The following is a 24,856-nucleotide window of genomic DNA, read 5'->3' as shown; positions in this document are numbered from 1 at the left end:
CAATCAATCAATCAATTGATCGATCAAATTATAATTGGAGATTTCAGCACTTTTACTAATCAAGAGAATATGTAAGCAAAAAATTCATAAGTATAGGAAATACTTGAAAAACACTATCAATGAATTTGACCTAACTGACATTTATAAAACACTGCACCCAACCACAGTAAAATACATTCTTTTTAAGTGCACACAGAACATTGAACAAGATAGAGCATATTCTGGGTAATATAATGAAGCTAAATACATTTAAAAGTTTTAAAATCATAAGAGCATTTTCTCGGACCACAACAGAATTAAATATCAATAAGAAAAATTATCTGGAAAATCTCCAAATATTTAGAAGTTAAGCAACATCCTTCTAAATAACCTATCAGTCAAAGAAAAAAATATCACAAAGTATATTAGAAAACATTTTTAATTGAATTAAAGTAAGACCCAAAGTAAACAGAAGGAAGGAAATAATAAAGACAATAAATAGGAAATAACAAATATAGAAAAATCAATGAATTCAATAGCTTGTTCTTTCAAAAGATCAGTAAAATTGAAAAACTTCTGTCTCAGCTGAGAAAAAAGAGAGATGATACAATTACCAAAATAAGAATGATCACTACAGAACTACTGACATTTAAAATCAGTGAATAATTAGTTTTTATATGAATAAATATAACCTAAATGAAATGGATTCCTTAAAAGACCCAAACTATCAAAGCTCACTCAAGAAGGAATAAACTTGAATGGCTCTATATTATTTAAATTTGAAGTCATTGTTAAAAAAAACTTTACACATACACACACACACACACACACGTGCACAAATGCACACACATAATTAAACACGACCTGCATATTAAGATGTGTTCACTGGTGAATTCTCTCAAACATTAATGGAAGAAATAATAAAGCCAGGAACAGTGGCGCACACCTATTGTTCCAGCCTCACAGGAGGCGAAGGTGGAAGGACTGCTTGAGCCCAAGAGTTTTAAGTCCAACCTGGGCAAGATAGCAAGACTGTGTCTCTAAAAAAATAGTAATACGTTAAAAAAAAAATTAACAAAAGAGGAAATAACATAAATTCAATACAACTCAAATTACAAGAGAGAATACTTCCCAACTCATTTCATGTAGTTAGAATTACACTGACACCAAAAATGAAGATATTACAATAAAAACTACAGACCAATATTTCCCATAAACAAACACAAAAACCCTTACCATAATATTAGCAAATCCAGCAATATATTAAAAAGATAATATATCATGAATAAGCAAGATTACTCCCACAAATGCAAGGTTGCTTAAACATGTGAAAGCCAATCAATATAATTTACCTTATGATGAGAAGAAAGAAAAAAAACCTATAATCATTTCAATTGCTGCAGAAAAAGCACTTGAAAAAAATTCAGCATCCACTCAAGATGATATATGTCAGCAGACTGGGAATGGAAAGGGACTTCCTCAATGTAATACCATCATACTTATAGTGAAAGATTGAACTTTTTCCACCAAAGATTGGAAACAAAGCAAGGATGTCCTCTCTTACCATGTCTATTTAATATTGTACCAGATGTCCTAGCTGTAAGAAGTGAAGAGAATAAAATAAAAAGCACACAGTTTAGATAAGATGATGTAAAACTTCTAAATCCAGTTGTCATGATCATCTATGTAGAAAATCCTAAGGATTCCAAGTCACTTCAGCTAAGAATGAGTTTAACAGGATTGCAGGATATATGGTCAATATTTTAAAATTTTATTTCTACATAATCCCAATGAACAATAAAAATTGTAATTAAAAACATTTACAATATAATCCAAAAACATGAAATACTTAGGGATAAATATAACAAAGCATGCACAAGACCTTTACACTTAAAATTATAGAACTATGCAGAGAGAAACTAATGAAAACCTAAATAACTGGAGAGAGGTACTACTTTTATGGATTAGGATACTCAATATTGTTAAGAATCATTCCTCCCTAAAATGATCTATAGATACAACACAATCTCAGTCAAAATCCCATCAGGTGAAACAAGCCAGTTTCAAAACCATATAGAAATGGAAAGGATCTAGAATAGTCAAAATAATAGGAAAAAGAAGAATAAAGTTAAAAGACTAACAGTACCCGATTTCAAGACTTACTGTAAAACCACTTAACGTAAAGACACAGGAATTAAGTCAGAATGGTACTTGCTTAAGTACAGACATTTAATTCACTAAAAGACAATACAGTTATTGATAGGTCAAAGTAATTCAATGGGAGAAAGAATACTCTTTCTGACAACTGGTGCTGGAACAATAAATATTCATATTAAAAATTAATCTCAACCCATACCTCATACCATATGCAAAAAATTAACATGAAATAGACCATAAACCTAAATGTAAGAGCTAAGCCCACAAAACTTCTAGAAGAAAATCCTTGTGACCCTACATTAAACAGTTTTCTTAGGACATGAAAAGCAAAAGCCATAAAACAAAGAACATTATGAATTGAATTTCATTAAAATTAAAAACTTCTGCTACTTTATACACAATGATAAAATAATGAAAGGGTAAACTATAGGCTGAAAGAAGATATTCACAATACAAGTATCTTACAAAGACCTTGTATTCATAAAATATATATAAAAAACCTCTTACAACTCAAGAATAAGTAAACAAAAAATTCAATTAAATTTGGGCAAAAGATTTGAAGACACTTCATCAATTCCAAAGACACTCAATTCCAACAGTCACCAGAGAAATGCAAATTAATACCATGACACACTTACTAGAATGGGTAAAATTAAAATGACCATTAATTTCAAGTGTTAGAACTTGGAGCAACTAGAGTTGCCATAAATTGCTGATATGCTAAATGACACAATCATTTTAGAAAACAGTTTCTTCTAAAGTTAAACAAACACTTAGCATATGGCCCAGTCATTTTAAACTTGTAGGTTTTTGACAAGAGAAATGAAAATATATATTCATATAAAGATTTGTAGATGAAAGTACATAGCATTTTTAATCTGTTAGCAAAAACCTGGAAACAAACCAAATGTCCATCAATATGTGAAAGGATTAAAAAACTGTGGTACAGAAATACAAAAAACCCTCAGAGGATATTAGAAACACCTCTATGCACTCAAGCTAGAAAACCTAGAAGATACGAATAAATTTCTGGGAATGTACACCCTGTCAAGATTGAATCAGGAAGAACCTGAATGCCTGAACAGACCAATGACAAGCTCCAAAACTGGATCACTAATAAAAAGGCTACCACCAGAAAAAGCTTAGGACCAAACAACTCACAGCCAAATTCTACCACGTGTATAAAGAAGAGTGGTACCATTCCTACTGAAACTATTCCAAAAAAATGAAGAGGAAGGACTCCCTAACTCATTCTATGAGGCCAGCATCATCTTGATACCAAAATCTGGCAGAGAGACAACAAAGAAAGGAAACTTATGACCAATATCCTTGATAAACATAGATGTAAAAATCCTCAACAAATACTAGCAAACCAAATCCAGCAGCACATCAAAATGAAAATCTACCACAAATAAGTAGGTTTTATCCTTAGATGTAAGTTTAGGTCAACATACTCAAATCACTAAATGTGATTCATTACATAAACAGAATGAAAAACAAAAACCATATGATCATCTCAATAGACACAGAAAAGGCTTTCAATAAAATCCAACCTCCCTTCAAGTTAAAAACAAAACAAAACAAAACAAAACCTCAACAAACTAGGCATTGCAGGAATATACATAAGAATAATAATCTATGACAGATCCACAGTCAACATCATACTGAATGGGCAAAAGCTGGAAAACTGGAACAAGACAAGGATGCCCTCTCTCACCATTCCTGTTCAATATAGAACTGGAAGTCCTAGCCAGAGCCATCAAGTGAGAGAAAGAAATAAAATACATCCAAATAGAAGACAGGAAGTCAAACTATCTCTGTTTGTAGAAAATATGATTCTATACCTGGAAACCCCATAGTCTCTACCCAGAAGCTCCTAGATCTGAGAAACAATTTCAGCAAAATTTCACTATACAAAACTAAAGTATACAAATCAGTAATATTTCCATACACCAACGACATCCAAGCTGAGAGCCAAATAAGCAACACAATCCCATTCACAATAGCCACAGAATAAAACACCAGGAAATACAGCTAACCACAGAGGTAAAAGATCTCTACAACAGGAATGACAAAACACTGCTCAAAGAAATCAGAGATGACACAAACAAATAGAAAAACACTCAAAGCTCATGGATAGGTAGAATTGATATCATTAAAATGGCTTTGCTGCCCAAAGCAATTTACAGATCTAATGCTATTCCTATCAAACTACCAATGACATTCTTCACAAAATTAGAAAAAAAAACTAATTTGAGATCCGTTCCCAGATGGCCGAATACGAACAGCTCTGGTCTGCAGCTCCCAGCATGACTGACGCAGAAGACGGGTGATTTCTGCATTTCCAACAGAGCCTCGGCTGGTGATACCCAGGCAAACAGGGTCTGGACTGGACCTCCAGCAAACTCCAACAGACCAGCAACTGAGGGACCTGACTGTTAGAAGGAAAACTAACAAACAGAAAGGAATGGCATCAACATCAACAAAAAGGGCATCTACACTAAAACCCCATCTGTAGGTCACCAACATCAAAGACCAAAGGTAGATAAAACCACAAAGATAAGGAGAAATCAGAAGAGAAAAGCTGAAAATTCTAAAAACCAGAGCGCCTCTTCTCCTCCCAAGGATCTCAGCTCCTTGCCAACAATGGAACAAAGCTGGAAGGAGAATGACTTTGACGGGTTGACAGAAGTAGGCTTCAGAAGGTTGGTAATAACAAACTTCTTCAAGCTAAAGGAGCATGTTCAAACCCATCGCAAAGAAGCTAAAAACCTTGAAAAAAGTTAGACAAATGGCTAACTAGAATAAACAGTGTAGAAAGGAACTTAAATGACCTGATGGAGCTGAAAACCATGGCATGAGAACTTCGTGAGGCATGCACAAGCTTCAGTAGCCAATTCGATCAAGTGGAAGAAAGGTGATTGAAGATCAAATTAATGAAATACAATGAGAAGACAAAGTTGCAGGAAAAAAGAGGAAAAAGAAACAAATAAACCCTCCATGAAATATGGGTGAAAAGACTAAATCTAGATTTGATAGGTATACCTAAAAGTGATGGGGAGAATGGGACCAAGTTGGAAAATACTCTTCAGGATATTATCCAGGAGAACTTCCCCAACCTAGCAAGACAGGCCAACATTCAAATTCAGGAAACTCAGAGCACACCACGAAGATACTCCTCAAGAAGACCAACCCCAAGACACATAATCATCAGATTCACCAAGGTTGAAATGAAGGAAAAAATGTTAAGGGCAGTCAGAAAGAAAGGTCGGGTTACCCACAAAGGGAATTCCATCAGACTACCAGTGGATCTGCTTGCAGAAACTCTACAAGTCAGAAGTGGGTGGGGGCCAATATTCAACATTCTTAAAGAAAATAATTTCAACCCAGAATCTCATATCCAGTCAAACTAAGCTTCATAAGTGAAAAAGAAATAAAATCTTTTACAGACAAGCAAATGCTGAGAGATTTTGTCACCACCAGGCATGCCTTACAAGACTTCCTGAAGGAAGCACTAAATATGGAAAGTAACAACCGGTACCAGCCACTGCAAAAACATGCCAAATTATAAAGACCACCAATGCTATGAAGAAACTGCATCAATTAACAGGCAAAATAACCAGCTAACATCATAATGACAGGATCAAATTCACACATAACAATATTGACCTTAAATGTAAATGGGCTAAATGTCCCAATTAAAATACACGAACTGGCAAATTGGATAAAGAGTTAAGACCCATCGGTGTGCTATATTCAGGAGACCCATTTCACGTGCAGAGACACATATAGGCTCAAAATAAAGGGATGGAAGAAGACATACAAAGCACATGGAGAGCAAAAAAGGACAGGGGTTGCAATCCTAGTCTCTGATAAAACAGACTTTAAACCAACAAAGATCAAAAAATACAAAGAAGGTCATTACATAATGGTAAAGGGATCAATTCAACAAGAAGAGCTAACTATCCTAAATATATATGCACCCAGATTCATGAAGCAAGTCCTTAGAGACATACAGAGAGACTTAGACTCCCACACAATAATAATGGGAGACTTTAACAGCCCACTGTCAATATTCAACAGATCAATGAGACAGAAGGTTAACAAGGATATCCAGGACTTGAACTCAGCTCTGCACCAAGCAGACCTAACAGACATCTACAGAATTCTCCACCCCAAATCAACAAAATATACATTCTTCACAGCACCACAGTGCACTTACTCTAAAACTGACCACATAATTGGAAATAAAGCACTCCTCGGCAAATGAAAAAGAACAGAAATTATAACAAACTGTCTCTCAGACCATAGTGCAATCAAATTAGAACTCAGGATTAAGAAACTCAATCAAAACTGCACAACTATATGGAAACTGAACAACCTGCTCCTGAATGACTATGGGGTACATAACGAAATGAAGGCAGAAATAAAGATGTTCTTTGAAACCAATGAGAACAAAGACAAAACATACCAGAATCTCTGGGACACATTTAAAGCAGTGTGTAGAGGGAACCTTATAGCACTAAATGTCCACAAGAGACAGCAGAAAAGATCTAAAATCAACACCCTAACATCACAATGAAAAGAATAGAGAAGCAAGAGCAAACACATTCAAAACCTAACAGAAGGCAAGAAATAACTAAGATCAGAGCAGAACTGAAAGAGATAGAGACACAAAACAACCCTTCAAAAAATCAATGAGTCCAGGAGCTGGTTTTTGAAAAGATCAACAAAATTGATAGACTGCTAGCAAGACTAACAAAGAAGAGAGAAGAATCAAATTGATGCAATAAAAAATGATATAGGGGACATCACCACTGATCCCACAGGAACACAAATTACCGTCAGAGAATACTATAAACACCTCTATGCAAATAGACTAGAAACCCTAGAAGAAATTGATAAATTCCTGGACATATGCAGTCTCCGTAGACTAAACCAGGAAAAAGTTGAATCTCCGAAGAAACCAATAACAGGCTCTAAAATCGAGGCAATAATAATAGTCTACCAACCGAAAAATGTCCAGGACCAGATGGATTCACAGTCAAATTCCACCAGAGGTACAAAGAGGAGCTGGTACCATTCCTTCTGAAACTACTCCAATCAATAGAAAAAGAGGGAATCCTCCCTAACTCATTTTATGAGGCCAGCATCATCCTGATACAAAAGCCTGGCAGAGACACAACAAAAAAAGAGAATTTTAGACCAATATCCCTGATGAACATCAATGCAGATATCCTCAATAAAATACTGGCAAATCGAATCCAGCAGCACATCAAAAAGCTTATCCACCACGATCAAGTTGGCTTCATCCCTGGGATGCAAGGCTGGTTCAACATATGCAAATCAATAAATGTAATTCATCACATAAACAGAACCAAAGACAAAAATCACATGATTATCTCAATAGATGTAGAAAAGGTCTTCGACAAAATTCAACAGCCCTTCATGCTAAAAACTCTCAATAAATTCAGTATTGATGGAACGTATCTCAAAATAATAAGAGCTATTTATGACAAACACACAGCCAATATCATACCGAATGGGCAAAAACTGGAACTGGCATCCTTGTCTTGTGCCCTTTGAAAACCGGCACAAGACAAGGATGCCCTCTCTCACCACTCCTATTCAACATAGTGTTAGAAGTTCTGGCGAGGGCAATCAGGCAAGAGAAAGAAATCAAGGGTATTCAATTAGGAAAAGAGGAAGTCAAATTGTCCCTGTTTGCAGATGACATGATTGTATATTTAGAAAACCCCATCATCTCAGCTCAAAATCTCCTTAAGCTGATAAGCAACTTCAGCAATGTCTCAGGATACAAAATCATTGTGCAAAAATCACAAGCATTCTTATACACCAATAACAGACAAAGAGAGAGCCAAATCATGAGTGAATTCCCATTCAAAATTGCTACAAAGAGAATAAAATACCTAGGAATCCAACTTACAAGGGACATGAAGGACCTCTTCAAGGCGAACTACAAACCACTGCTCAATAAAATAAAAGAGGACACAAACAAATGGAAGAACATTCTATGCTCATGAATAGGAATAATCAATATCGTGAAAATGGCTATACTGCCTAAGGTAATTTATAGATTCAATGCCATCCCCATCAAGCTACCAATGACTTTCTTCACAGAATTGGAAAAAACTACTTTAAAGTTCATATGGAATCAAAAAAGAGCTTGCATGGCCAAGACAATCCTAAGCTAAAAGAGCAAAGCTGGAGGCATCATGCCACCTGACTTCAAACTATACTACAAAGCTACAGCAACCAAAACAGCATGGTACTGGTACCAAAACAGATATATACACCTATGGAACAGAACAGAGGCTCAGAAATAACACCACACATCTATAACAATCTGATCTTTGACAAACCCGATAAAAACAAGAAATGGGGAAAGGATTCCCTATTTAAGAAATGGTGCTGGGAAAACTGGCTAGCTGTATGTAGAAAGCTGAAACTGGATCCCTTCCTTATACCTTATATAAAAATTAATTCAAGATGGATTAAAGACTTAAATGTTAGGCCTAAAACCATGAAACACCTTAGAAGAAAACCTAGGCAATACCATTTAGGTCATAGGCATGGGCAAGGACTTCATGACTAAAACACCAAAAGCAATGGCAACAAAAGCCAAAATTGACAAATGGGATCTAATTAAACTAAACAGCTTCTGCACAGCAAAAGAAACTACCATTAGAGTGAATAGGTAACCTACAGAATGGGAGAAAAATTTTGCAATCTACCCATCTGACAAAGGGCTAATATCCAGAATCTACAAAGAACTTAAATTTACAAGATAAAAAACAACCCCATCAAAAAGTGGGCAAAGGATATGAACAGACACTTCTCAAAAGAAGACATCTATGCAGCCAACAGACACATGAAAAAATGCTCATCGTCACTGGTCATCAGAGAAATGCAAATCAAAACCACAATGAGATAACATCTCACGCCAGTTAGAATGGCGATCATTAAAAAGTCAGGAAACAACAGATGCTGGAGATGTGGAGAAATAGGAACACTTTTACACTGTTGGTGAGACTGTAAACTGGTTCGACCATTGTGGAAGACAGTGTGGTGATTCCTCAAGGATCTAGAACTAGAAATACCATTTGACCCAGCAATCCCATTACTTGGTATATACTCAAAGGATTATAAATCACGCTACTATAAAGACACATGCACACGTATGTTTATTGCGGCACTATTCACAATAGCAAAGACTTGGAACCAACACAAATATCCATCAGTGATAGACTGGATTAAGAAAATGTGGCACATATACACCATAGAATACTATGCAGCCATAAAAAAGGATGAGTTCATGTCCTTTGCAAGGACATGGATGAAGTTGGAAACCATCATTCTCAGCAAACTATCACAGAGACAGAAAACCAAACCCCGCATGTTCTCACTCATAGGTGGGAATCGAACAATAAGAACACTTGGACACAGGGCAGGGAACATCACACACTGTGGCCTGTCAGGGGTGGGGGTTTGGGGAAGGGATAGCATTACGAGAAATACCTAATGTAAATGACTAGTTGATGGGTGCAGCAAACCAACATATCACATGTATACCTATTTATCAAACCTGCACATTGTGCACATGTACCCTAGAACTTAAAGTATAATAAAAATAAATAAATAAATAAGAGAAAAAAAGATAAACTAATTTAAAATTCATATGGAACCAAAAAAAGAGCCTGAATAGCTAATGCAATCCTAAACAAAAAGAACAAATCTGGAGGCATAACAACATACCCGACTTCAAACTATACCACAATGCTACAGTTACCAAAACACCACGGCACTGGTACAAAAACAGACACAGAGACCAGTGAAACAGAATAGAGAGCCCAGAAATAATGCTACACACCTACAACCATCTGATCTTTGACAAAGTCAACAAAAACAAGCAGGGAAAGGACTTCTTTTTCAATATTGTACTGGGATAACTGGCTAGCCATACACAGAAGATTGAAACTGGACCTCATCTTTACACCATATACAAAAATCAAATCAAGATGGATTAAAGACTTAAATGTAAAACCTAACACTATGAAAACCCTGAAAGGTAACCTAGGAAATACTATTTGGGCACAGGCCCTGGCAAAGATTTCATGACAAAGGCGCCACAAACAATTGCAACAAAACCAAAAATTGACAAATGAGACCTAATTAAACTAAAGAGCTTCTGCACAGCAAAAGAAACAATCAACAGAGTAAAGAGGCAACCTACAGAATGGGAGAAGATATTTGCAAATTATGCATCTGACAAAGGTTTAGTATCCAAAATCTATAAGTAACTTAAACAAATGAACAACCAAAACACAAACAACCCCATTAACAAGTAGGCAAAGAACATAGACAGTTCAAAAGAAGACACACATGCAGACTACAACCATATGAAAAAAATGCTCAACATCACTAATTATCAGAGAAATGCAAATCAAAACCACAATGAGATACCATCTCATATCAGTCAGAATGGCTATTATTAAGTTAAAAAAAAAAAAAAAACAGATGCTGTTGAGGGTGCAGAGAAAAGAGAACACTTATACACTGCTAGTGGGAATGTAAATTAGTTCAGACATCGTGGAAAGCAGTTTGGTCATTTCTCAAAGAACTTGAAACAGAGTTGCCATTCAACCCAACAATCTCATTACAGGGGTATATACTCAAAGAAATATAAATTGTTCTACTATAAAGACACATGCACACGTATGTTTGTCACAGCATTATTCACGATAGCAAAAACTTGGAATCAAACCAAATACCCATCAACAGTAGACTGGATAAAGAAAATGTGGTACATATACACCATGTAATACTACATAGCCATAAAACAGAATGAGATCGTATGCTTTGCAGCAAGATGGATGCAGCTGGAGGCCATTATCCTAAATGAAATAACACAGGAATAGAAAACCAAATGCCACATTTCTCACTTATAAGTGGGAGCTAAACATTGAGTACTTACAGACACTAAGAAGGGAACAATAGACAACAGGGCCTAGTTGAGGGTGGAGGGTGGGAGGATGGTAAGTATCGAAAAACTGCCTATCGAATACTGTACTTATTACCTGGGTGATGAAATAATCAAAACACCAAACCCCCAAGACATGAAATGTACCTATAAAACAAACCTGTACATGCACCTCTGAACCTAAAAATAAAAGTTAAAAAAATTGTGGTGTATTGACATAATGAACTACCTCTCAGTAAGATAACAAACAAACAAACAAACAAAATACAAAAATACACACTAACATCGAAGATTCTCACAGAATAATGCCGAGTGAAAGTACCAAGACACAAGAGTACCTACTACATGATCCCATTTCTATGAAACTCTAGAAAAGGCAAATCTAATCTATTTTTTTTATCTAAAAAAATGTTTTTTATAGATTTAGGGATACAAGTGCAGTTGTGTTACATAGATATATTGCATTGATGAAGTTGAGGCTTTTACTGTACCGATCACCCAAATAGTGAACATTGTACTCAATAGGCAGTATTTCATCCCCCACCCCTCTCCCACCCTCCCACCTTTTGGAGTCTCCAGTGTCTATTATGCCACTCTGTATGTCCATGTGTACCCACTGTTTAGCTCCCACCTATAAATGAGAATGTACAGTTTTTGACTTTGTTTTACAGGCCATTTCACTTAGGATAATGGCCTCTAGATCCATCCATGTTGCTGCAAAGGACATGAGCAAATATAATCTATAATAATGGAAAGCATATCAATACTTATCAGCTTCCAGAGAGGTGGGAATTAACTGAAAAGGGCCTTGAGAGAATTTTTTGGGATAATGGAAATGTTCTATATTATGATTGTGGTGGTAATCATGAGGGTATATACATTTGCTAAAACTCATTGAACCGTAGTTTGTTGTTGTTGTTGTTGTTTTGAGAAGGAGTTACGCTCTTGCTGCCCAGGCTGGAGTGCAATGGTGCAATTTCAGCTCACTGCATCCTCTGCCTCCTGGGTTCAAACGGTTCTCCTGTCTCAGCCTTCTGAGTAGCTGGGATTACAGGCATGTGCCACCATACCCAGGTAATTTTTTTGTATTTTTAGTAGCGACGGGGTTTCACCATGTTGGTAAGTCTGGTCTCGAACTCCTTACCTCAGGTGATCCACCCACCTCGGCCTCCTAAAGTGCTGGGATTACAGGTGTGAGCCACCGCTCCTGGCCTTAACTGTACATTTTAAAGGTTTGCATTTTATTTATGTAAATTATACCTCAATAAACTTGATTTAAAAATTCATCATCACTCTAGTTTGAAGAAAGTAGAATGTTGTCTAGAATAAAAGTTCATTTTAAATGATATGAGATCCAATTTTAAGATGACTAGGCATCTAACAAAGTGTCTAGCACTTTCAGCAATAAATTACCTAATACCACTTGGGTAAAGTATAATGTTAAAATAACTATTTGAAAATAACTCTTGAGGAAAATTGCTTTGTACAAAATTTCTAAGAGAAAAATCACACTGTTTATTTTTTAGAAAGAGAGACAGACAGACATACACACACATACACAGGTTGCCTGTAATTTTCAAAGTTCTATGAGAGTGAAGATGTTAGTTTTACCTCTTGTTTAACATCATCACTTGAACATTTAGCCTTTTCCCAACTTTGCAGACTCTATGAGGGCATCGTGGGGATACTCCAGGCAAATGGAATACTATCATCACAACATGGAAGGAGTGAGTGTGAGAGCACACACCATGGCTGGGATGCTACAGCAGTGCAACTCAGCTGGGGAGATAAAGACCAAGTGGCAGGAAAGGGCTTATCAACCACTGAAGTATTTCTTTTTTTTTTTTTTTTAACTTTTATTTTAGCTTTGGGCTACATGTGAAGGTTTGATACATAGGTAAACTCATATCATGGGGGCTTGTTGGACAGACTATTTCATCACCCAGGTATTAGGTTCAGTACCCACTAGTTACCTTTTCTGCTTCTCTCCCTCCTCCCAAACTCCACCCTCAAGTAGACCCCAGTGTTTGCTGTTCATTTGTTTGTGCTCATCAGTTATTAGCATTTAGCTCCTACTTATAAGTAAGAATGTGCAGTATTTGGTTTCCTGTTCCTGCATTTGTTTGCTAAGTATAACAGCCTCCAGCTCCATCCATGTTCCCACAAAAGACATTAAGTATTTCAAACTGGAGAATCCATGACCAAATCTGTACTGTTAGAAGGATCACTAGGATAGCACTCAGGGGATTAACTGGGGAGTAGGATGAGAAGACTGGAAGGCAGAAGAATATAGATACAGGGCCTCTGCTTGATCATGGTAAAATAGAGAAGGTCTAGATTAAAGCAATGACAGTGAGGCTGAATTGAATGAGATATTTCGGCTATATTTAGAAGGCCAAATTGATAGGATTTGGTCACTAATTGGATGTGGCATTAGGAGTGAGGGAGGATTCTAGAACGACTTTTGACTTGTACGTTCCATCTGAATTATTGTACCATTCACCAAAAAGAATACAAGAGGAAAAGCAGGTCTGGAGAGAAAAAAGATGACTTCATGTCTGCACATAATGAGTCTGAGGCACACATGCACATCCAAGAGAAGGTATTCAGTAAGCCAGATGAATATGTGGATGTGGAGTCAGGAATGGTCTGGGCTGGAGTCAGAGATCAGATAACAAAACTGAAAATAAAGTCTCAACCTGCACAAAGTGAAGGCTAAAAATGGAACCCTGGATGGCCCCAACATTTTCGTAAGTAAGCAGAAGAGTATAAAAAAGTGACAGAAAGTTGCATTTGGGGACATAGAAGGCTGTTTGATGAGGGTTCTGTGATAGTGGAAGTGGTCAGCAACCATCAAATGCTGCAAAGTCATCAAACAACGTAAGACAAATGTATTTATCAAGTATGAAGTCACTGGGGACTTTTCCAAGAGCAGTTCCAAGAGACCGCTGAAGATACAGCCAGAGCGCAGTGTTCTGAGGAGTGAGAAGTGAAGAAGCAGAGAAAAGGCAATGTTCAGTATTATTTCAGTGAGTTTGGCTCTGAAACAAAGGTGAATATTAGATCAGTAACAGAGGGGAAACCATTTTAAGGAAGAGTTTTGTCAGTCTGTTTTTATGGTGTAGCTTGGGCCTGTTTATCTGCTGCTGTTCCAAGATAGATGGGGCCGGGGAGGGTGACAAAGTAAAGGTGTCAAAGGGAATGTTATGGGATCTACAGAGAAAATAGTGGTGGCACTAGTCTTGGACAAGAGGAAGGGATCCTTTTTCACTGAACTGAGAGGGAAAGATTCATGTGCATATTGATAAATGGTTGGGTGGGTACATGGTAAGAAGCAGATAAACTTAATGAACTGACAAAATTTTGGTGAGATGCTCTGTTGAGAGGAATAGGGAGCTGATAATGTGAGTTTAAGGAGAGCAGTGAAGCTTGGAAAAGGTACTGATGAGAATGGAAAAGCTTTAATATCTTAATAGTATAATTAGGGCCTCCACTTTTTAAAATTAATCTCAGTCTATATATGAAGAAATATGTTATAATTATGGTCACATAAAGAGATTCTGAATACATATTCTTTCTATAAAACAACATTTCTTGGCTTCCATGTAATGACACTTCTAATTACCTCCTAAGGAAGACATAATCTTTGAATTCTTCTAATAACAAGAATGATGGACTTTTAATGCCCAACACATTTGTGTGATCATTGTAAGGATTAAGAAATGGAAGCTCTAGCCTTCGAGCAGTGTTCCTTCAACATTACACTAACTGACCTAATCTAAGAGTCTAACTCCAAATATCTTAGCATATTGGCATTAGGCACTGTCACGTTTACATATGAAAGCATTCTATTTTAAACTACGATCCATGATCTATCTTTACAATTTTAAATTGTAAGCTACACCTTTCATGTCAAATTTTCCAAAGGCTTGCATAACAAGCATCTGAAAAAAAAATCTCATAAATGCTCCCTAGTGGGGAAACTGCACATGCAACTACCTGTTTATATATGCAGTAACTTGAATTATACATGAAAACTCCACATGGATGCCCAGAATCAGCACTGACAAATTCAAGAAGTATATTAATTTTTTTGGATGTATTTAGTAGCAGATCATAAGAAAAATCTGTTCTTTATACTGGGTTTTCTTTAAAAAATCTGCTAGTTGGAATCTTCTATTTCAAGGAATCTACTCTTCCCAGGAAAAATAATTTGTAATAAATATTAATCTTATAAATTAAAAATGAGAAACAAAACTTTAAAAAATCCTTGGAAATTCCACATTTTGATCTTTTAAAGAGCCTATAAGACTGTACAATTTTTCCCTATTCTATAAAACTTAAGAATCATATTGAAAGTAAAATTTAAATGATAAATGTCAGTTGCAAAAGTTATCACCTTTTCATTTGAATGCTTGACTTCTATTGGATAATTCTCTTCCAAGAGACCTTCTTGGGAAAAAGAGGTGACAGCCAACTCATTGCCTAATTGATTTAGGAACAGTGCCCAGGGAGACAGTCCAATTAAGTTTACAAGCTGGCAATTAGCAGGAAGCCCTCTAAATCCCTACACTGAGAGCCTGTTTACTTTAGTAAGAAGGCAAATGTGCTAGAGATAGGAAGAGAAAGCTGTGCTTTTTGCAAAGCTGTTGTGAGTAGGCCCACAAGGGAGGGCTGAAGAAAAGCTAGGTGTACATGGGCAGAAAGCCTTCTGTTTGACAGGTAACTGGGTAATTTAGAGGGTGAAAGGAGAGATTGAGAGAGAGAGAGGAAGAAGGGCGGGGGGCAGGAAGAGACAGAGAGTGCGTGAGAAAGAGAGAGCATGAGTGCATGCGTGTGTGTGTGTGTTTTAACAGACACGCAAAACATCAAACATCCACTTTAATTAGTGTTGTGTATGGAGACATACAACTGTTAAACATGTAGTTGGGCAAAGTATAACTGGATTATCTCATAATAAATGAGACTCCAAACATTTTTTTCTTAAACAATATTAACATTATGAATAGATTTAGCTGCATTTTTATTATGTGAAAAGAACATAGGTCTCACTTTGTATGCATTATATCTTTCAGGTTAATCAAATCATGTTCACTAGATTTATTTCATGTATTGAACTTCAGAGACAAGCAGATTCATGAAAGAACAAAGTAAATTGAAAGCTATTTAACAAACACTACAATGTCTTTAAAAACCTAACTTTGTACCACAGAGCCAAATTCCATAAAAGATTTTAAAATGTATTTACCTTTCTATGTTTTCAAGTAGCCATAATGTACATTAATTAAAATTTTTTTTTTACACCTAAATGCGGTTCTCTCAAGAATGTTAAATTGTAGAAATCTACCTAAAGTATATCATATATTTCAGGGCGTAGCTAGTAATGCAAAGCTACAATAGGCAAGTGATTCATCATAATAAAATTTTATTTTAAAGTCTCTTAGTTGATACATAAAAATCAACTTGAAATGGATTAAAGACTTAAATGTAAAACCCAAAAGTATAGAAACCCTGGAAGACAGCTAGGCAATACCATCCTGGACAACAGGCAAAGATTTCATGACAAGGATGCCAGAAGTAATTGCAACAAAAGAAACTGAAGAGGGTAAACAGACAACCTACAGAACGTGAGAAAATATTTGCAAACTGTGTATCTGACAAAGGTCTAATATCCAGCATCAATAAGGAACTTAAACAAATTTACAAGAGAAAAACAAACAAACCCATTAAAAAGTGGGCAAAGCCAAAGTAATTTATAGAGTTAATGCTATTCCCATAAAACTACCATTGACATTCTTCACAGAATTAGAAAAAAATTACTTTAAATTTCATATGGAACCCAAAAGCAACCTATATAGCCAAGACAATCTTAAGCAAAAAGAACACACCGTAGGCATCACACTACCTGACTTCAAACTATACTACAAGGCTACAGTAACCATAATAGCATGGTACTAGTACCAAAACAGATATATAGACCAATGGAACAGAAAGAACAGACACCTCAGAAATAACACCACACGTCTACAACCATCTGACCTTCAACAAACCTGACACAAAAACAAGCAATGGGGAAAGGATCCCCTATTTAATACATGGTGCTGGGAAAACTGGCTAGCTGTATGCAGAAAACTGAAACTGACCCCTTTCTTACACCTTACACAAAAATTAACTCAAGATGGATAAAGGACTTAAATGTAAAACCCAAAATCATAAAAATCCAAGAAGAAAACCTAGGTAATACCATTCAGGACACAGGCATAAGCAAAGACTTCATGATGAAAACAAAGCAATTGCAACAAAAGCCAAATTTGACAATTGGGATCTAATTAAACTAAAGAGCCTTTGCACAGCAAAAAAAACTACCATCAGAGTGAACAGGCAACCTACAGAATGGGAGAAAATTTTTGAAATCTACCCATCTGACAAAGGGCTAATATCCAGAATCTATAAGGAACTTAAACAAATTTACAAGAACAAAACAAACAACCCCATCAAAAAGTGGGCAAAGAACAGACACTTCTCAAAAGAAGACATTTATGCAGCCAACAAACAAATGAAAAAAAGCTCATCATCACTGATCATTAGAGAAATGCAAATCAAAACCACAATGAGATACATCTCACACCAGTCAGAATGGCGATTATTTAGAAAGTCAAGAGGCCAGGTGCGGTGGCTCACACCTATAATCCCAGTACTTTGGGAGACTGAGGCAGGCAGATCACTTGAGGTCAGGATTTGAGACTAGCTCAAGACCACTTGAGGTTGGTTTGAGACCAGCCTGGGCAACATGGTGAAACTCTGTCTCTGGTAAAAATACAAAAATTAGCCGGGCATGGTGGCACATGCCTGTAAAACCAGCTACTCAGGGGGCTGAGGCAGGAGAATCACTTGAACCCAGGAGATGGAGGTTGCCATGAGCTGAGATGATGCCACTGCACTCCAGTCTGGGTGACAGAGTGAGACTCTGCCTAAAAAAAAAACAAAAAAACAAAACAAAACAAACAAACAAAAAAAAACAAGAAACAATAGATTCTGGCGAGGCTGTGGAGAAATAGGAACACTTTTACACTGTTGGTGGGCATGTAAATTAATTCAACCATTGTGGAAGACAGTGTGGCCATTCCTCAAGGATCTAGAACCAGAAATACCATTTTACCCAGCAATCCCATTACTGAGTATATACCCAGAGGAATATAAATCATTCTACTATAAAGACACATGTACACGTATGTTTATTAGAGAACTATTTATGATAGCAAAGACATGGAACCAACAAAATGCCCATCAATCATAGACTGAATAAAGAAAATGTGGTACATATATACCACGGAATACTATGCAGCCATAAAAAAGAATGAGATCATGTCCTTTGCCAGGACATGGATGAAGCTGGAAGCCATCATCCTCAGCAAACTAACACAGGAACATAAAACCAAACACCACATTTTCTCATTCATAAGTGTGAGTTGAACAATGAGAATACATGGACACAGGGAGGGGAACAACACACACAAGGGCCTGCTGGAGGTGGGGGGCAAGGAGAGGGAGAGCATTAGGACATAAATACCTAATGCACACAGGGCTTACAACCTAGATGACAGGTTGATAGGTGTAGCAGACCGCCATGGCACATATATACCTACGTAACAAACTTGCATGTTCTGCACATGTATCCTGAAACTTAAAGTAAAATAAAAATAAAAATAAAAGTGGGCAAAGGACATGAACAGACACTTCTCAAAAGAAGACATATATGCAGCCAAGAAGCATATGAAAAAAAGCTCAGTGATTATTAGAGAAATGCAAAACAAAACCACAATGAGATACCATCTCACACCAGTCAGAATGGCTATTATTAAAGAGTAAAAAAAATAACAGATGCTGGCAAGGTTGTGGAGAAAAGGGAACGCTTATGCACTGTGAGGGGGGAGTGTAAATTAGTTCAATCATTGTGGAAAGCAATACAGCAATTCCTCAAAGAGCTAAAAGCAGAACTATTACTTGACCTAGGAATCCCATTATTGGATATATACCCAGAGGAATATAAATCATTCTGCCATAAAGATACATGCACACAAATGTTTGTTGCAGCACCATTCACAATAGTAAAGACATGGAATCAACCTAAATGCCCATCAATCACAGATTGGATAAAGAAAATGTGGTACATTGTGGAATACTATGCAGCCATTAAAAAGAATGAGATAATGTCTTTTGCAGGAACATGGACGGCACTGAAGGCCATTATCCTCAGCAAACTAACGCAGAAACAGAAAACCAAATACCGCATGTTCTCACTTGTAAGTGGGAGCTAAATGATAAGAACTTATGAACACAAAGAAGAAAAAAAACAGACACTGGGGTCTACTTGAGGGAGGAGGATGGGAGGAGGGAGAGGAGCAGAAAAGATAACTATTGGGTACTGGGCTTAATACCTGTGTGATGAAATAATATGTACAACAAACCCCCATGACACATTTACCTATATAACAAACCTGCATGTGTACCCACAAACCTAAATAAAAGTTAAAAAAAAAGTCTCTTGGTTGAAACGGGCTACATTAATATATAATTTTATAGATATTAACTTATCAACATCTATAAAAATATCTATCCTTTTGAATATTTTTATCCAAAAGAGAAACTAAAACAAAATTATACAGGTATCTTCAGCAAATTCTAACTAAATATCTGCTTTCTTTTCTTTTAAAACACTTGCTTCACACAATTCCAGTCTGGGAAGCAACAGACACCAATAATCTAAAATAATTTTTATAGAAAAATTATTCCATTCCTACAAACACAGAATTTTTCAATGGACAAAGTAAGTCCTTTTAAAAATATTCACATGTCTGTTTCTTAAGGAATTATTTAGTAGTGTAGTTTATTTTAGAGAGTATCAAATGTAAAAGGGCTTTTGAAGCATCATGATTGACAATTAGTGCAATTTCCAAATTATTCAATATCCATTGTTCCTTTGGCAGTTAGAAAGTCATCCACAAAAGGAAAATATAGGGATATTTGAAAGGCAACCATATTTATGGGATGACAAATAGAAAAATCTACATTCTAAGGATAGTTTTATTGCCTTAATTATGTCACTATCATAGACACTTTACTTACTCATCACTTTCCTTGACTTACCTAGTTTAAACAACAGCACACCCAAAGGTCCTCTTTCAAACCTGAGGAAGAGGAGATCATAGATATCACTACCTTCACCCTTCTGAGAAGCAACCTGAGGAGCTATCCATTGCATTTGAACAAGACTGCTGGAGGCATCAAATAATTTATTGAATTGCAGAGTCTCCCTGGGTAAGCGGTCTTCAGCCAATAGTTGGATGTTAATAGGGGATAGAGCCATATCAAAAATTTGCAACTCCCCTTGGTTGCTGCCAGCTAGTAGAATGGCACCACTTGGGTGGCAGCTTATTAATGAAGGCAAAAGTTCAGTCTGTGCTAAGAGAGTCACTCTGCGATGAGTTTCATACAGAATTAGTGAAGAATCTTCACAGCCCAGAATCAGTTTGTCTTCAGTAACATTCCTGCAGCAGCTGATGGCCTTTGATTTCAGTGGTATTCTGGTGACTGACACACACTGGATTTTATTCCGAATGCATTCATAGATGCAGCTGTCAGCCATGGGCTCTTTGTCTACACTGATGGAGTGCTCCACTGTGAACAGCTGATAAGGCTGTTTAGTGCCAAAGTGAACATCCAGTGGGTCCCATTCTGTGCGGACAGAACTCAGAACCTGTTAAGAAATCAAGTACATTCAGATAGACTTTGGTTTTTCTTCAACTTCACACCTAGGCCTGCATATTTATTCAGAAACCTATAAAGAACATAAATTACTATCTTAAACATCAGCAACATATAAATATATAAAGTATATATAGCACCTCTATCTCATATACAGCATGTATATATAGTGACACAGTGAGATGCTGTCTTAAAAAAATTAAAATATACATATAGCACAGTTGCAAGAACTCAACTATAAGATTTTAACTTTAACAATTTGTTTTGGAAGGCCTGTAAATCACTTTAAATATGTCCCACAGTATATAAAAACTAAGAAAGTCAGCTTTTAGTAAAATAATATGGCTAGCAGAATATCTTGAAAAGAATGAACAAGAACTTACCAACACAAAGTTGGACTTTAAAATGATTAATCTCCTTCAACCTACCACCCTTGTCAATTCTGAAATTATTGGTAAATTACTAATAAGAAATATATTTCTAATTAGTAGGGCTGGGTAGACAAAGGAAAAAACTTTAGAACCCTGTTAACAATCTTGTAGAAATATTTTACTATCAGAAAGGATATAAAGGAATTCTAAGTAGACAAGTGACCGATAGAAAGAAATAATGTAATGTACTAGTTTTAAAATAAACATTAAAAAATTAAGACCTAGTATATATAGTCGGTCCTTGAACAACATGAGTTTGAACTGTAGGGTCCACTTACAAGTGGATGTTTTTCAAACAATGCAGATTTTGGTATTTTTTTTTTGTGTGTGTGTGTGTGTGTGTGTGTGTGTGTGTGTTGGGGATTGGTCCTGGAACCTATCTACCAACATGGAACACAGTGCAGAAGAACATCAAAGAAAACAATATGCCGTTCACTTTATTCATATGTAAATGATGGAGTGCAAGAACCAGGAGAGTGGTATTAAAGAAGGTCAGACCCAGAAATATTAAATAACATATATCTACACATGTTAAAATTTTATAGAACTGTATATCCCCCCAAAAAAGTGCACTAAAATCTGATGAAATCTGTCTAAGGTCTGCACCTGAATTAATAGAATAGTAACAAGGTCATTTTCCTGTATTTGACAGTGTATTGCAGTAATGTAAATGTCACTGGGGAAACTGCGGGGAAAGAACAGAAAGAGCATTTACTGTACTGTTTAGAAATTTCATGTGAGTCAAACTATTTCAAGATTAAAAGTCATTTCTTAAAAAAGCACATACAGCTGTGTGGCAGAGTGCTGGATTGGGAAGGGGCGGGGAGTTGATGTGACTTAAAAAAAATCCATCCTACACCTTTTCACCAAATTAATCTTCCTAAACGAAATGCTTTTGCCTTTACTCCCATCTTCAAATCCTTCAATGGTTACCCACTGACTAGTATGTTAAATTTGTATTCCTTTGCCTGGAACTAAACCACCATAGGATCCATATCCAACTCCTTCCCTCCCTCACTCTGTTTTTGCTGCAGTCATTTTCTTTTTTGTCCAATAAATATTTGAATACGAGCCATGTGCCAGGCACTGGTTCTGGGGGCTAGGGATACAGCAATACATAAAATCCCCTCAATCAGGGGCATACACTTGTAAGGGAGAAAAAGTAATATATTTTCCTCCTGTCACAAGGTTCATAGCTGACACCCCTATATCTAAAGACAGATTAATAAAAGAAAAGCTTAACAATTTTATGTAACCAAAGTTTTACGCAACACAAGTGCCTTCAGAAATGAAGACCCAAAGACCAGGGAAAACTGTCTATTTTATGCTTAGGTTTGATGAAGAATGGATAGTCATGTAGAAGTATGAGTGGACAAAAAGCAGGTATGACCTAATGTACTGAGGGGAACTTAGCAAGTCCTATTTGTTCAGATTTTTCTTTGGGTCTCTGTGTACTCATTCCTTTCCACCAGGTATAGGACAGACACTTATCACATGAGGCTCTTATGATCTACTTTTAGGTCAGAGAATTATTTTCATGGCTTCAGGGGAGAAAGGTGGAAGGAGGTCAGAGAAAGAGAATGACAAAGACAAAGGGACCTTTCTGCTCCTGTGGTTTTCTCAATTTCCTTCAGCTTTAAATATTCAGTATGCCAAAAATGCCGTATTTGGGGGTAGCACTTTCCACATACCATCATACCCTAATAGCAAAAACAAAGGCAATAATAATAAAAGCATATAGATAACCTAAACACTATATAATAAAATAAAGCAAAGTACAGGGAATAGGGAGTGGCAGGAGTGGGGCTCAGGGTGTGATACAGAGAGATCAAGAAAGACCTCTCTGATAAAGGTGACCTGAAAGAGGTGTGAGCCATGCAGCCATGTGGGAAAGGAGAGCTTCAAGCAGAGGAAACAAGCTCTGAGGTGGAATCTATATTGGCCAGATCAAGGAGACTAATATAGCTAGAGAAGGAGAAGCAAGGAAGAAAGTCATGGGAAATGGGAATTGAGGCACAGGGAGGATATTGTGTGGTAGCTTGTAGGCCACTAGGGACTTTGACTTTTTCTCTAAATAAGATGAGAAGCTGTAAGTTTTGAACAAAGGAGGGACATGATCTGTTTTGCAAATTCCAATATTATCTCCTACAGTCTCCCCTCCAGGACTCCTACTCCAAGTTCAAACTAAAACCTGTCCCAATTTTCCCTGCTATATAAGTTCATTCATGTCTTTTGCCTGAATTCCACAATCTTCACCTACACACTCTGTCCTACCAACCATACTTAACTAACCATACTTACATATATGCTACACCAAAAGTATCCTCGTTTCTTGGATTCCTTCTAGCTTGATGGCATCTTTAAAAAAAAAAAATCTGTCTTATATATTTTACACTTTTTTGTACCTGCGTAGCAGCTAGCCAAAAACTGTGCTGGTAGGAAGTTTCTTATACTATGAATTAAAAGAAAATTGTAATGCTGGTTGAAATATCATACTTCCAGAAAGCTTAAAGATTTGCAAAGAAAGCCTTAGGGCAGATGATTGAGAGGCCAGGTGATGCTGAGTAGGGCCTGTACTCACAAAGGGGCAGCCTAAAAAAAGGGGCACAAACAGATGGCAGTCTTGGACTTGAACAAGTTATGTTCATGATCCAGAAAAAAGGGTCCTAGGCCTCCTTGTTTCCAGTTTGTGAGACGCTCTCTACTAGGCTCTGTAATTTCACCAAGAAAAAAGGTAAAAAGTGGAGGTGCATGGGAGGCAGGTCTAGAATGCAGCTCCAGACAGAGCAGTGTGTGGAGGCTCGCACTGTGAATTTTAGCACAGAGAGACTGCAAGAACAAACCAGTAATCCCAAGAAGAGCCACAGAATCTCTGAAGGAAGCAGACTGTTCCTGCAGGACCCAGGAGACACCCCAAATACTGTGAGTGCCCCAACTGCGGAAGTGGGAAAGGGAGAGCCTCCTCTCCTGAACACACCCACCAAATGGAGAAACTGAAGGTCTGTTTGCAGGAGAGGTTTCCGACCTTAACTGGAGCTGAGACAATTTAGAGAGCGGAGCAAAATACAGGGGTAGTGGAAACAGCAGAAAGGCCCTGGGAGCTCACTGTGTCCCCAAGCAGGCCATTCCTATCTGGCACCACAGGGATCCATCGAGGCGGTGGCCAGAAGAAAGGGGGGTAAAACTCCACAGGGAGAAGGAAATCTGTAGCTGGACTGTGTAACAATTTGAATGGGACAAGAAGCCTCCTGGACAGAACTTGGGAGAGGGTGCAAATCTGGGATGCAAACTCCACAGGCAAGGGAAAGACACAAGCCCTTTTCTTTCGCAGCTAGGAGGCAGGTAGCCTAGGGCAAGTTTTCAAGCCCTGCTCGCTCACTGCCTGGACACAGACTTGGGACTGTTGTGTGGGGCACAGTGAGAGTGAGACGGGCCCTTTGGTTTGTGTGGGAACTGGGTAAGGCCCGTGATTGCCGGCTCTCCCCCACTTCCCTGACAACCTGCATGACTCAGCAGCAGCAGT

At 37.1% G+C, this 24,856-nt stretch overlaps 1 protein-coding gene across 5 annotated transcripts in view; it reads right to left on the bottom strand.

The window, feature by feature from the left end:
* WDPCP (WD repeat containing planar cell polarity effector) overlaps positions 1–24,856 on the bottom strand; it is a 487,239-nt gene that overhangs the window by 275,539 nt on the left and 186,844 nt on the right. For all 5 annotated transcript variants that reach the window (XM_050753476.1, XM_050753477.1, XM_050753475.1 and 2 more), the window contains one exon: positions 20,285–20,894. In XM_050753476.1, coding sequence (XP_050609433.1) covers positions 20,285–20,894 — 610 coding nt within the window. The remainder of the gene's footprint in view (positions 1–20,284; positions 20,895–24,856) is intronic.

The sequence above is a fragment of the Macaca thibetana genome, chromosome 13 (genome assembly GCF_024542745.1).
Source record: "Macaca thibetana thibetana isolate TM-01 chromosome 13, ASM2454274v1, whole genome shotgun sequence".
Lineage (NCBI taxonomy): Eukaryota > Metazoa > Chordata > Mammalia > Primates > Cercopithecidae > Macaca > Macaca thibetana.
The sequence above is the reverse complement of the archived record's forward strand: the minus strand, read 5'-3'. Positions and strand labels throughout refer to the sequence as shown.